This window comes from Pseudorasbora parva, chromosome 9, assembly GCF_024679245.1.
Source record: "Pseudorasbora parva isolate DD20220531a chromosome 9, ASM2467924v1, whole genome shotgun sequence".
Classification (NCBI taxonomy): Eukaryota; Metazoa; Chordata; class Actinopteri; order Cypriniformes; family Gobionidae; genus Pseudorasbora; species Pseudorasbora parva.
The window spans coordinates 11,070,006-11,085,015 of NC_090180.1; the positions used below are offsets into that span (position 1 = coordinate 11,070,006).

Consider the following 15,010-nt stretch of genomic DNA (forward strand, 5'->3'; position numbering starts at 1 on the left):
TTCTAGTTTTGCTGTTGTTGCCCCGAAACATTTCTACTCCTTGATAACCGTGTTTGTAGTTACAGCTGGCTAAACATTTGCAAGACACTGAGTCCTTTAGTTCAATACAATCTTCCTCTGTGTGAATGGAGGCTGCATGGTTCTTCTTACATTTTTACCTTTCAGCAAAGGGTGTGTCTGACAGTGATAATTAGGACCCTTTTGTTCATGTATCATTAGGGGGGAGGGGGGCTAAGAATTGAAATACCCATAATACTTCTCAGGATGTGCTGTTAAAACCACCAGTTTCATTCACATGACTGTAGGTCTGCCTCAATAGAGAATGATTGTGCTTTCTGCATGCTTTCCATAATCACTAGTAATTTATCTTTATCTAAAGTTGTCTGTGAGGATTACCTAGGCTAATTCAAGTCTAGAATAAATCTGATAGCATGGTCTGCAATATGCAGATTATGTGGTACAAAACTGTTAATATCAACACAATCACAAATTGAGTTACATTCACAGCTTAACATACCAACAAGCAGAAGACGACAAAAACATTTTATTCTGAACAGCAAAAATGTTTATATTGATTTACATTTTTCACATAAATTACCTAAAAAGGTGTATACACAAAAATATCTGAACTGTAAAAAAAAAAAAAAAAAATGGCCTACACAAGTAACAGATAATGTTTTTTTTTTGTTTTGTTTTTTGCACACGTGGCAAACTTACAGATTTAAGATAAAATCAAAACAGGGTAATAAGTGAAAACCAAAATGTTACTGGAGCGGAAACGGTGTAAACAGGGAGTTATGACATGCATACTGTCTGAACCGCTAAATATCAATAGAACAGGATGTCTCACACAATGACAGGTGTGTTGGCATTAGTAAAACTTCTGAATCAAGTAAATATATAGACATACATTTTTACACATATGCATCATATGTGCACCTTCCAAGGCCAATGGATGGGACAACAAAGACAAAACTGTGTTGGTTCTCAAATTAAAATGGCTTGTTATAAAATCCACATACATAATCATTTCAGTTTTTGTAGAGCATAAATCTGCGATGACAGATTAAACTCAACGTGAGAAGTATCTGAGGTAAAGGTTGTCTTTTGGTGGTGGGTTCCACTGAAAACTCAACATATTCACCCACCATTCGTAGGTTCTTTGACCATGTACAACACCAGCACAATGTAACAATATCTAGAAAGCGGTCAGTGATAAGAATGGATCATTATTAATATTAAAAACAGAAGTCCTTACTGATGGCAATATAAAATTAATAACCAAACAACTGAATTTATACACAAGTTATATTCCAAGGACAATTTGTGTGTTCCTGGGCTCATGAGGATGTTTGCATCACAGAAGTTTGTGCCTGTGGTACGGTGTTGGAGCAAGAGTCCTTGGGGAAGGAGGTGACTTCCACCATCCCTGCCCCTGTGTGCGGTACAGCGGTATTCATAATGTGCCTCTGTAGATGCTTTATCCAGTCCTCCTGCACTGACAAAGGGCCCTGGAAGACTAGGTCACAAAACCTGCATGTGGCAACAATTACACATTAGTTTACAATGATGCATTGACAAATGTGAATAGAATGGAAAAACAAGACACAAAAATAATTGTATAATATACAACATGTATTTACATTTATATATTTATAACTGAGGTTACCTGCAAGTAAGTCTATAGATTTCCTCTGGAGTGTGCAGCAGCGGATACGTTTTCTTCTTTGACCCAGACCTTGATCTTTGCTTTCTCTGTTTACAGTCATAAGCTGCAATAATAATTAATGCATTTATTAGAAACTACATAAACATTTAAAAAACACATCATATGTTTTCAACCTATAACAACATTGAAGGTTTTTTCCCCCATGTTTTTAATGTTTAGCCAAATATGTTAAAGCACTATTCCATACATCACAAATAAAGTCTTACCCTTGTGGTGGCTCGCATGACCAGCCGAATGCCACTCACTTTATCTCAGTAACCCTTTATTATTGGGCATTTGTAAATAAATCAAATCAAATAATAACAATGCTTATACAATTGCATCGTGCAACAACTACAATCTGATAAACCATCAGGGGTCAGTATAATGATATGCTACCAAAAAGTACCTGAATTATCCTTCACATTATACGGGTTGTGTTTTTTTATGAGAAATCGGAAGAGTCAAAGCAAAGTTTAGTAAAGGGAGTGAGCATATGACATGCATTCTGCAAGAGCAAAGCCCAATGAAATTAGAACAAGAAGCCAAATGCAAGTACACAGGTGCATTTACATAGGAGGAAAGAAAGGTGCATACTAGTTCCATCCAGAAGAGCTTTTTTCTTTCTATGTGCATATGCCCTCAAATGATTGGAGAGACTAACACCACTGTGGAAGGTGGCATTACAGTGCACGCAAACTTTTCTATTGAGTTCACTTTTCTCTGTAACAGAAACACAACACATAAAAATGAAACACGTATAGTTATTACAGATACTGTAATACATATCAATTACACTCAACTCTTTATGTTCAATTTACTCAAATTCAGGCCTCAATGATCAAAGGATCATTTAGCAGTAGCGATCAGTCTATATTTGAAGAAGCCCAACATTTGTAATTTATAAAATAATACACAAGTATAATAAGTATATTTTATAATCAGTAAGCAGACTGACTTGTACGGCTAAAACGAAAATAAAAGTTAGATATTTAGGGGCCAAGCACCGAAGGTAATCGGCGTTCTGCGTCTTATTCTATGGCAGCCCATAGAACCGATTGCAGGAAAGTTGTGAAATTTGGCACAGATGGAGGACAGTCTGAACTGTCACTGTAGGAAATTTAGTCTCTAACTAAATCCGTCAATTTTCACGAAAATTTAACCAGATTTTCTTCAGACCTTGCAGACAAAAAGTTACAGAATTCAAGTCGATTCGTCAAACCGTTCTTGAATACCACGCAAACGAATTAGATTAACTCAATATCTCTGCAATGCTTTAGCATATTCTGACTAAACTTGGTGTGTTGTGACAGGCATAAGTGAGGCTACCTGCACAGTTTCACCACCTAGTGGTCAGGAGATGAACAAATAAAATTGGAACAATACCACATTTTCCCATACCACCCATTTTGAATTTTGTTGTAAAATAGTATATTTTTACAAATGCATTGCCGTAACATTACAAAACTCTGTATGTGTCTTCGGCAAAATGTCCTGATGTACGGTGGCCCAGTAGTGCAGCCGTACTAAATTAAACCACAACACAAGGAAATCGCGAATAAGCAAACGAAATAAAGCAAATGAAATAAAGTTTTTTTTCCTTGCCATTGTTATGTAGATTTGCCAGTCTTACAAAGATATAAACACTACGATCAGTTTTAAGTGTATATCGACATGAAATATTAATTCAAAATCACCTACACGCATTATAGCTGCATATTTATACTCGAAAACGCTTTTCCTTGCCATCACGGTGCTTGATGCCCAAGGGAACATCTGCCAATTCCACCAAGTGGTTGAAATGTATAATTTTATGAATTAAAATGACTTTTTTTGTTTTGTTTAAATGTTCAAATTCCAATGTTGTGCATTATTAAGTCAGTTTTTTTTTTACAATACAACCAAGATGTAGAATTTTAACATGTCTGTTTTTAAATGTTAAAAGTAATTATAATTCATACAAATTATGTTTCAACTGCCTGGTGCAATTGGCAGAGGTTCCCTTGGGCATCAAGCACCGTGATGGCGAGTAAGTGTTCATGAGTATAAATATGCAGCTATAATGCATGTGGGTGATTTGGAATTGATATTTCATGTCGATATACAATGGTTACACACTTAAAACTGATCGTAGTGTTTATATCTGTGTAAGACTGACCAATCTATAGAACAATGGCAAGGAAAAAACTAACTTTACCGCACTCCAAGAGCCCCCTTGTGGCCGGGAGCATTTCCGTTGTGTTGTGGCGATTTCATTGTGTTGTGGTTTAATTTAGTACGGCTGCACTACTGGGCCACCGTACTGATGGTATTCTTAAAAGTTTCATGGCAGCACCACTTCGCTGTCAAAAGTTAAAACAAAATTTCCAAAAATGCAAATAATTTCTGTTTAAATTAGCCTATTGTGATTAAACTTGATAGAGTCCTTGATGCTGAGAACATAGTTAACAATTTTGCCATAGCTGCCCGAACTTCCTGTCCGCCATTTTGATTTTCTTTAAAAACCTACTTTTTCGAACATCATCTAGACCGTTGGTCCGATTTACACCAAAATTTAATTGTATCGTCTTCATACCATGCCAGCAAAAAGCTATGGATTTTGTCAAAAGACGAAAAAGTTTTGCCTAAAATCATCATTATTGTTGCAGTTGGTCTGATGCGCCCAGCCATGCTGGCATGACTTGCTGTGTTCTTTGTGCTTGGCCCCAATAATTGCTGTTTGCAGCTATATTTACATTTGAAATAGTTACATTTGAAACATTCATTTACTAAATATTAGAGTATATTAATCATTTCATGTTGTTTAAAGAGAGAGTTCAAGAGTACATTTTGACATTATTCACCCTCATGTTGTTTCAAACCAGTATGCTTGTTCTTTTTCTGCATTTCACATATGGGTTTGGTCAAACATAAGACTGAGCAAACAGTCACAGACACAGAATTTCCTTGTTTCTTTTTTTGTTGTTGCAAGAACTGTTCCTTTCCAGGAATGGTCCTGATTTATCACAGTTGATCAGTGGAACAAATTAAACGTTACCTGCTAGTGAATTTGGCACTGCTTTGAAAGGTTGTATCTCAAGGCCACAGTCTTTGCCTGAAGATATAAGGAGAGCTTTTCTTGCCGTGTGGGATGAGTGCTTTGCTTTGGTCTCTTCGTGGGCTCTTCTTTTCTTCAAAATGCCAATCAGATCACTTGGTGGGGAGCTTTTATTAATCTCTATTCTTTTCTTTTCCTCCTTATCTTTATGCCGTTTGACAGTAGATGCGAAGGTTAGTCCGTTATTCAACCTAATAGGATGGAAAGACTTGGTGGTGCGGCACTTCTTCTCAAGAATCTGTAGCTTCGTCTGAAACTGTTTCTTGTCACGCATTAATTCTTTCAATATTATGACTGGAGATTTGGACAAGGTGGAAGTAGGTTTGCCCAGTCGCTTCAGGTGGCCTCGTACATGATTGGACAGCCCAGTCCTGTTGTCAAACCACTCCCTACAGAGAGGACAGATGAGCTCTGTTTGTTGGCAGTCGCTTGGCAGATCTGCAGAATGATTAGCCTGGGATGGGTCCTCCTCTGCTGGGATCAGAAAATGGAAAAATGGAAACCACATGTAATCAGTCTAATTTACAACAAATATTTATTACTTAAAGCCAATTAAATTTGTCCAAACTAAAACAGAAAAACATCTACACAAACCAGCCTGCACGTCAGCTAACTTGCACCACAGTGGTTGTGTGGGAAGTTTAAAACACAACCTTTCCTGACAAATAAACTAATCAAGTACATGTGGCCAGCATGAGGGCACTGAGAAACATCAGCAACCACACAATAAAAGGTGCTATCACAGGAACACCTCAAAGAAAATATTTATTTACCAACTCTTCTACATTTCCATTCTCAGTGAATCTCCAATCTTTCCATTTTACAGCTTAAATATAAAATATCATGATGCTAGTCCTTTAAGAAAATTGGCACACATTGTCACTGTTCTAATATCTACACCAAGTTTTGTTAATTTTGGAAAAAATAGAGGTCAATCAGTAAATTTGGACCACACCTGAAAAATGCATAGGGTTGTACCTGCTATATGACATTTTCACACACAAAAAAACAAGATTTAGCAAACATGTTACAAATACCCTGGGGCTAAGGCCTCCTATCTTCCAATCCTAGTGACGTCCCAGCTGATTATTATTTTCGTAACATTATTGTCACTAATATTCTGGCTAATTATTATTTTCATAGTGTATTATTGTCACTAACTGGTAAAACCAGCTGCTAAATAAAATTTCTAGCATTCAATCAATTTTCTTTGTCTTTTACCTACCTTTTTTTTTTAAATTCCTAAATAAGAAAAAAAGGTACTTTTGCTGTATAACTACTACCTTAATTGATTTTATTAACATAGGGAACAGGAAAACTCTAAGTCTATTTAAGGGGTGATGAATTGAGAAATCAACTTTCCGTAGAGCCTTTGATATCTAAAAGTTCATAGTGATATAAGAATATCTTGCAAGTTTCGGAGCTTAAAACTTCATTGTTAGTCAAAGAAAAGCTTTTATTGACACTAGTATATTTCAAATATATAATGATCAATGACGTAACAGAATGGGGAAATGCCGCCTTAACAGGTAAATATGTATGCCTGCTTCCGTAACCCCGCCCACTGACTCAGAGCTAAACTGATCACGCTACCAAGCAATAAACATGCCAAAGATAGCAAGATATTAAGCTGTGCCTGGTTGCAGAAGAACAGTCCCTGCACAAGATTTCTTTGTATTCTAAAATTAGGAATGAGTGGACGTTTGTTTACTTCATTTCACCGTGGAATCATTTGTAAATAAAACCGTTTGAGACTGGATTTGAGTAAAACATTTTTTTATATGTAATAGTATTGCATTGTTCCAGATAATTTTGGTTATGTGTAAGGGTCTAACAGAACATACCGTATCACGCTTTCACAGGCTGGAGAATCCTTTATTTGTTGGTTTATTGCGATTTGGGATCAGACTCGGACATGTAACGTAATGGGCCAGGGCTCGCAAAGCCCAACTTTGGGGCTATGTGTTTTCTAGACGGGCTACCAAAACGTAAGCCTGTCGGCAGGCAGGTGAATGTTAAATAGTGAAATAATATTCCTTTCTTGATCCATGTTGTTCACTCTCTTGCCTTGATATTTGTGTGTGTGTGCGTGCAGTTCGTGCTTATATCCACTGATCGAGCGGGCCAAGTCATAAAAAAATAATACTCCAATCAATCTCGGGTGGACGAGAGATAAATCATTTTGTTTGTTTGATAAAGACGTTTTGCGAGCCGTGAGAATCATTCCAGTTGCAGTTTTTAAAACAATCCCTCCCTAATGTGAACTGACAGGGGAGCAGAACCTCATTAAATATGCAATTATCCAATCTTAGCCATAGGCGTTTACTTCCGAGTCTACAGTGCGGCACACCCATAAAAACAAAGCGTTCAGGAGAGAGCCTCAAAACCAGTGTAGAAAATTACTTATTCTTTATGATTTTTTTGAATGTAAAAACCACACTAACGTCATTAGTTGACTTCAGACAACAGTATAAAAAAAATTAAAAAGCCAATTCATGCCACCTTTAAATACAAGAGAAGCATCACCTGTTTTGATTTGTGGCAATGTTCTTCGTCGAATTGGAGGTACTTTCTCAGGAGAAGTCAACTTAGCTGCAGATACAGCCTTCAGGCGTGCCTTCAAACCCACTCTGTGCAAATGTCCTCTTATATGATTAGAAAGGCTAATTCCTGACTCAAATACAGCAGGACAGTATGGACAAGCCTTCAGATCTGTCTCAACATCTGAGCTCGGTTCATGCTTTACAGTGTCGTTTGACTCGGAGATCTCTTCTTCCTTGTATTCATCTTTGACAGAAAACATCCTCTGGGAAGCGTGATTTCTCTCAAAGTGACTTGCCTTTGCAGGTGAAGTCTGTTTTCTTACAAAACGTGCATTAGCATTCTTATTGATTTCACATTCTTCAGGTCTAAGATCATCATTGGAATCACACATTAAGTCACCGTTGCTGATCAATTCTTTACTCCTTTTGAATGTTTCGGGTTTCTTGAAAGTTTGTCGACATTTTGGGAAATCTAAAAGAATATCTTGGCCCTGCATATTGTGGAATGGAGTTGACATTTTCCTTTTGGAAGGGGACTTCTTCATTGTTTGCTTTTCCAAACTTAAATGTGTATTGTTGGGGTTTCCAACATCTTCTGAAGAAATTATATTTCCATCAGACTTAAAAGTTCTTTTAGTGTTCCCTTCTTTAGAATGAGCTGATCTTTTCAGACACTTTGAAGGAGACAAACTAGTTCCTGTTCCAGATAATGTGGTCTCGTAATTGAGGGAATCGTCAAGAAACTCTTTCGTACTACTTCCATCAGGCTCTTGATGAGTGTTGCATTCTGAGGCAGTCTGATCACTAGTTTTCTTTCTGGATAAAAGTGTGTGAATTGATTTGTCAAGTCTTGATTGGCTTTGGACACTTTTGTGTGTCCACACCTTTTTCTTTCGTAATAGACCGCACTTCTGATCAGATGACAAACTCTCATTTTTGTCAGGTGCCCGGAGCTTTACAGACAATTTTGGTGACTTTGCTGTTGGTTTTGCACATGAAGTAAGAGCCTTGCAAACAGAGGTCGGCTGTTTAGTTAGCGATGGCTCTTCATCACTGCTTTCAAGGGAATGTGAGGATTCCTGTTCTTCATTAAACTGCTGTTGACATGAAGCCTTAACATGATTTCCAATTATGTTTTTAGATTTTCTTTCAACAGAACAGGAGTAGGAAATTGGACACGTTGATTTATTGACTTTGCGCTCCTGAAATCCATCTGATTTCCAAACAGTCAGATCAGAACCACTGATGCCATGCTTATGAAGCAAATGGCGTCTCAGTTCAACTTCATTCATTTCAACAAAATCACATTTGTTACAACTATAGTATCGCTTGTCCTTCTCATGGGTCTTAGCGTGTTGCACAAAGGTGTTCGGACAGTTCGTTCCAAAGTTACATTGGGGGCATTGCAACTTTGCATCTTTACCTTCATCTTTAATTTGATGCTCATTTATTTCTTCCATAATTTTCTGTCGCTTACCCCTGTGAACACTTATGTGATTTAACAGTGAACTATGATCATGGTAACACTGCCCACATTCCTTACATATGAATGGCTTTGAACTAGTTGTATCTTTATTGCATGTAATTTGTCTGTTTTCTTGCGATTTTTCTTTAAAACTGCTGTTACGCTGAAAAAAAGTAGGTTCCTCCCTAGAACATGAGTCTGATGGCAAAGTTTCTCTAATTAATCCCATCTTTTGAGTCTTACTACTCGGTTTTTTTGCTGGTTTGGGAAAAATGTGTTTGACTGCCTCAGCAGCTCCATTTAAATACTTAGTATGTTTTACAATGGGTGACTTTAATTTGGATTGTTTTCTTGGGGAACGTTTCTTCTTAACAGGGCTGCACTCTGTCCGGCTTCCTTCACCTGGATGATCTTTTTTTGAATCAAAATTCAAACCAGAGTATAGGTCCTCTGAAGGATCGACTTTTAACACTAATTTTTCTTTACGTTTTCTTCTTTTATGGCCAAGCGGTGACGGAACTCTCCTTTTATGGTTGATGGGTGAAGGAACGGGGGACAGTTTTTCCTCCATTTCGAGACCGTTATCATCATCCCACAGGAACTTCATAAATTCCCTTTGGGGATTCCAGCTAAGGTCATTTCCATCATCATAATTATCTAATGAACTTTCTGGAGATTCTGTATCAAAGCCCCATATGCCCCTATTCTCCACATCCTCCGCAGTCAACGTTTGCCTGATTGTTATTTCCCCATCTTTTCTGAGTGTATCAGGTCCTTCAAAGTGAACGTTGGTTGTGACAGAATTCTGAGCTTGTAATGATTTGGGAAGGAATACTGGTACATTTTTTGAAATATCCAGCAAGATTTCATCTGATATATGGGGTGAGGTGGATCCATTGACGTAAGCAGCCTTGGCTGGTCCATCTGAGCAAATGGAGTCCATAAAACCGACACTGGTCAGGAGGTCTCCTTGGTCACCAAGTAGTGCCATGGTATCTTGAGGACAATGCACTGATGGCCCTGGTGTAGCTCCCTCTGCAGAAAATGCCTCTCTGTTCAAAAGGTCCTGAGAGATTCTTGACATTGAGGTGTCATTCTCCTCTACTTTGGCACTCTCCTTCAAACCAGACATTCCTAAGAGTCCTAAGGACCGTTTCTGGGGACAAAAAAAAGAAAAGATTATTAATTAATTAATAATTTAATTTATGTTAAGTTAGTGACATTAAACATAAACCCTCATGCTGTTCCAAACCCGTAAGACTTTCATCTCCAGAAGCACAACTGAAGATCTATTTAACGAAATCTGAGAGCTTTCTTTCCCTCCATTGACAGGTATGCAACTACCAAGCTCCAGAAAGGTAGTAAAGACATCATAAAAGAATTCAGTGACTCCAGGGGCTTAATCTCAATTTTACGAAGCGACGAGAGATTTGTTTGCACAAGAAACCATAATTAACCCCATTATTTACAAATATCAATCTCCAATGCATGTACATAAGAGCACCAAAACTCATGCGTGTTGTGTTGACGCGAGAGCAGACCTTGTTGCTTGAACGCATGTCAGAGATTAATATTTTCTAAATAAAGATGTAAACTAGGGCTAGGTATCGATTCAGATGTTCCATTTCAATTCGATTTCGATTCACAAGTCCTCAAATCGATTCGATTTTGATTCTTGATTCGATTTCGATTCGATTTTGGATTCTCGATTCAACTCAAATGAATATAGATTTAATACAAATACTACAGGTATTTATAAAAAAGAACAGTGAACATAAATGGGTAATTAAAAAGAAATGAAGAGCCACAATCATGTATGTTAAACTTTTTATTTTTGGTACACCTGAGTACATTAAAACAGAACGCATCTCTATATTTCAAATCCATACAATTGTTAAATACAATTTTGATGCAACTTTATTTAAAAAAAAAATATCTGAGAAGTATTTTATGGATGTTTTGATATATTTATTCTAAAACATAAGCTAGGATATTGGATGATTTTTTTTATAGCAATTTTCAGTACACGACAAGCTTTTCTTGCGATTTTGCCGCTCGTGTGCATTTACTTTTCATACATGAGAAATACGTTCATTATTTTTTTAGTCTATGGTTGAGTAGTTCTCGTGGTAACAGACAACAATACCTTAACGTGCTGACTTAAGTTGACTGTGGACTAACTATTATTTGAGGAAATCTGTTTATAATATAAGCTATTAGGGTTTCAATTATTGATCCTGCGCTGTATATGGACTATAATTTGAATATGTCTATAATGGCTAACGTACATGCTTAAGTGACTGCTCAGGTTTGATCCTAATGCACGACAACGCACCGGAAGCTGCCATTTAAACATTGAATGGATAAATGATGTGCGCCTCTTGCTCCTTTGTAAGATAACGCAAGGCAAATGGGTGACATCTAGTGGAGAAGACTAGTAATTAGACTTACGTTAATCTTATGTTCAATGTTAGTGGAAATAAATATTGAAAAAAAAAGATTCGTGGCCTTTGAGAATCGATTCTGAATCGACCAGATTTTAAAAACCGATTAATCGAAAAATCGATTTTTTTGCCCAGCCCTAATGTAAAGTTTTTTTTTGTGTCACAAACAAAACACTCATGTCACTTCACAGAATTGTGGTTAATACAAATGTTGTCTCATACAACATGACAATGTGTAGCTGCCACGCTGGACTACTACGCTTAATGAGGCAGTGACAGAGACTTAAAAGGTCCTGTTCTTCTCGATCCCATCTTTCAAACTTTAGTTAGTGTGTAGGCTAATGCTGCTGTTAGAGAATAAATAATACCTGAAAAATTATAAAGCTCAAAGTTCAATGCCATGCGAGATATTTTATTGAACATAAGTTCCCTTTCAAAGCCTACAGTGAACGGCCGTTTTGGACTAGAGCAGGAAGTGCAGGGATGTAATGACGTCACTAGAACCGTTTGTTGACTAACCCTCCGCCCACAAGAACACGCAAAAAGGGGGCGTGGTCTTGTTGCTCTCCCACATGGAGAAGAGCGCACATTCAGCGCCTGCATCTCCCCGTTATGGTAAGAGGCGGGACCTTTCCGGACAAAGTGCGCTAAGCTGCTGTTGAATCACAACACTGGAACCGCTGGCACAATCAGAACTCGTTACGTGTTTCTGAAGGAGGGACTTCATAGAACAAGGAAATCATCAGGCCGTTTTTAGGACAGAGGAAACAGCGCTGTACAGATAAGTAAATTGTGTGAAAAATACTGTGGTTTTTTACACGCAAAACATGAACTCATGTTATATTGCTAAGCTAAAAGTGCTACCGCCAGATAAAGAGATCGACTGAATGGATTCAAAAATTGTAAGACTTAACTGTTTAACTCGAAGGGACTTGGAAAATGAGCCTATTTTCAAAAAAAGTGGAGTGTTCCTTTAAAGCCTGTGCTGACATCGCGACTGAATCCATTCAGTACTAATTCTCTGGGCGAGGCAAAGCAGAGGAAGGGTAGGAAACCTTTCATGTTTCAAGATCAGCTCATCTTGGCTGTTATTTTCTCAAAGGCAGAGAAGGACACCTAGAACTCAGTTTACACTGATCAAAAGTTCTAGCCACTTGCGGACAATATTCAGGCTAGAGGAACTCATAATGTTGAAAAACCTCATAAAATTAAAATTTCATGCCATGGGACCTTTAAAGGGGACTTCAGCACTGGGAAGATGAATCTGTATTTAAACTGGGTCAATAATGTAGTAGAAATGTGAAATTATTTTTGAATTTGGTGCCTTCTAGACAGAAAAAACTGAAAACATATTTTTGTCTCATGAGGATGAAAGACAACAACTCCAACTCTCTGCCCTATGAGGCCACTCCCAAAGCCACCGCTACTGGATCACTGGATCATTTGCCCACCACGTTCATTCTCATAAAATCAGTTCAGTTCACTTCATCAACTGAATGTGTCCGTTCAATATATTGTGATTTAGCCGCTGAGCAAGTGTCACGGCACAAACGCAACAGGAGTCAGATTACATTCATCGTGATGAATGAGCTGAATGAGCTCTCATGATGAGAGCTGAAATTATCGCGTCCGTGGCAGTCGTTCACAGCGCGTGTTCAGTCTGCCGCATTTTCAGTTCATGCCTTTGGAAGCTTAGCTTAGGACTTTACTTAACTTAAGCTTAATAGAAATTTATTTGAGAAGTTGAAAGACTCTGCTCCGCTGCTCCGTTTACATGAATCCCTGCAGCTAATATACAAAGCCATATGCTAATCGCTGAATTAACCCTTTAATGTTACGAAGCGACAAGAATACTTTTTGTGTGAGAAAAAAAAAAGACTATTCAACAATGTTTTCTCCTCTGTGTCAGTCTCATACGCTGTTGATGTATTAAACAAAGTACAGCACTTGCAGAACACAGACTCACCATTGACTGAGCATGTGATGCTGACGCAGGAGCCGGCATTGACATAGAAACTGGAAGTGCTGTACTGGTTTTACTGTGTGAATAGCATAGTAGAATGATCTTAAAGAGAAGAGATTGTTCAATAAAGTTGTTATTTTTTTGTCAAGTTTATTTTTGCACAAAAAGTATTCTCCTCACCTAATAACATTAAGGTTGAATGGGTGGATCAGAGAGCTCTCGGATTTCATCAAAAATATCTTTATTAGTTTTCCAAAGATGAACAAAGATTTGGAACGACATGAGGGCAAGTAATTAATGACAGAATTTTCATTTTTGGTGAACTAACCCTTTAACAACATCAATGCATACTTCTCTTGACAGCTGGTTAACAACGTCATTAAAATTCAAAGCAAATTTCAACACATTTAGTAAGCCAATCAATTCTTATTGTAAAAAAAATGCTGGTAGGCAGTAGGCGCCCCAACTGGTTGGTATGCTTGAAGTGATGGTGGAAATGCCACAAACAACTAGGCAGAGTTTTAGCTTATTAATAAAATAAATACATTAGAGTATGCATTATTATACATCATGGGTGATACAGAGAAGGAACAGAGAAACCATTTACAGGCACACTGTGCATACAAGATATAGAAAGGAATACTTGTAATTGCTTATGTGCATTATGAAACACTGTATAAATAAAAATAAAACACTTGACAATACTGAATACTACTACAAAGAATCACCAACAGATAGCCGGGGAAATCTCTTCAGTCGCTTCTCTTAATGTGACAATGGTATGCAAATCACATGCTAAGAAAATAATCTTTAGGAAAACATCTATGCCTAAATGTATAAACACACGAACAGTTTAAATAACACCTTAAAAGTATTAACAGTTGAGTTGTCATGATATATAATTGTTACGATGCAATACTTAAACACCACATTATATCTTTGTGGATCAAGTTCAGTACGTTATATTGCATAATTAACGTTAGTGGTTCACAACACATGAAATCCTTCAATCCTCCAACCAATTTACTCAAACAGTCATTTTAGTCATTTAAACTGGCAGTGCCGATCAAGAATTACGTGCGTTAATAACTTGAAATATATTTCTGACATTTTTCTGTTTAGGCATTGCTGTTACTACATGAGAGTGTGCTATGAGAGTGTGCTAGCAAGGTAGCAATCAAGCCCATTATGTTCAACATCAAGCTTAAAAACACTTGCCCGTAGCAGAATATTGGGGACACTTTGATGGTTTCACCTTTCAGTGTTGTTGCCAGATGCATTTTAGCCTACCTTTCTGCAGGTGCGATTGTGGACAATAAAACTGAAGTGAAATCATTTCATTTTTGCTCGCTCAAGCTTTCCATCTATTGCGAAGCCGCCATATTTGCTTGATGGTCCACAGACAAAGGCATTGCACCTCGTTGAGGGGGACTCCAAAAACTTGACCAAATGTATTTTCAAAATGGTTGATATTATCATTGCATAAAAGCAGCTATTTATTTATCATAAAACTTTACACAATGAAAACATATTGGGTACATTTAATCGGAAGAAAAATAATAATTTGTATGAGTCATGTAAATAATGTCCCCCAAACAAAAAGTGGACTATTCCAAATAGGTGGCAAGTAGAAGTACTGACGGTAAAGTGAACAGAAGATAAGCAGAAAGAATGACAATGGCACTCCCAAGCAGTTATTTTGATTAAAATAGCGCTCATAGCACGGTATATCACAGAAAAATGATTCACGTTAAGTCATGAATGCATATGTATATCAATTTTGAACTGGG

The 15,010-nt window shown here is 37.4% G+C and overlaps 1 protein-coding gene across 3 annotated transcripts; it reads right to left on the bottom strand.

Annotated features, from left to right (window-relative positions):
* Nucleotides 1-529: 529 nt before the first annotated feature.
* On the bottom strand, nt 530-14,630 carry znf644a (zinc finger protein 644a). 3 transcript variants are annotated; one of them, XM_067453881.1, is made up of 6 exons: nt 14,511-14,630; nt 7,332-9,969; nt 4,746-5,276; nt 2,306-2,431; nt 1,670-1,772; nt 530-1,533 (listed from the first exon to the last, which is right to left on the bottom strand). In XM_067453881.1, exons 2-6 carry the CDS (start codon nt 9,943-9,945, stop codon nt 1,341-1,343), a joined length of 3,567 nt encoding a protein of 1,188 aa, XP_067309982.1. In that variant the 5' UTR covers nt 9,946-9,969; nt 14,511-14,630; the 3' UTR covers nt 530-1,340. The 3 variants fall into 3 exon arrangements, with proteins under 3 accessions (XP_067309982.1, XP_067309981.1, XP_067309983.1); XM_067453880.1 differs by having other exon boundaries at nt 4,746-5,279; XM_067453882.1 differs by lacking the exon at nt 2,306-2,431 and having other exon boundaries at nt 4,746-5,279.
* Nucleotides 14,631-15,010: the final 380 nt, after the last annotated feature.

Excerpts from the sequence above, each read along its gene's own strand:
- znf644a (XM_067453880.1), bottom strand. The coding sequence starts at position 9,945 with ATGTCTGGTTTGAAGGAGAGTGCCAAAGTAGAGGAGAATGACACCTCA. Across the intron at positions 5,280-7,331 it reads ATTGCCACAAATCAAAACAG|CAGAGGAGGACCCATCCCAG; the intron begins GTGATGCTTCTC and ends TTCTGATCCCAG. Across the intron at positions 2,432-4,745 it reads AGTGCCAAATTCACTAGCAG|AGAAAAGTGAACTCAATAGA; the intron begins GTAACGTTTAAT and ends TTTCTGTTACAG.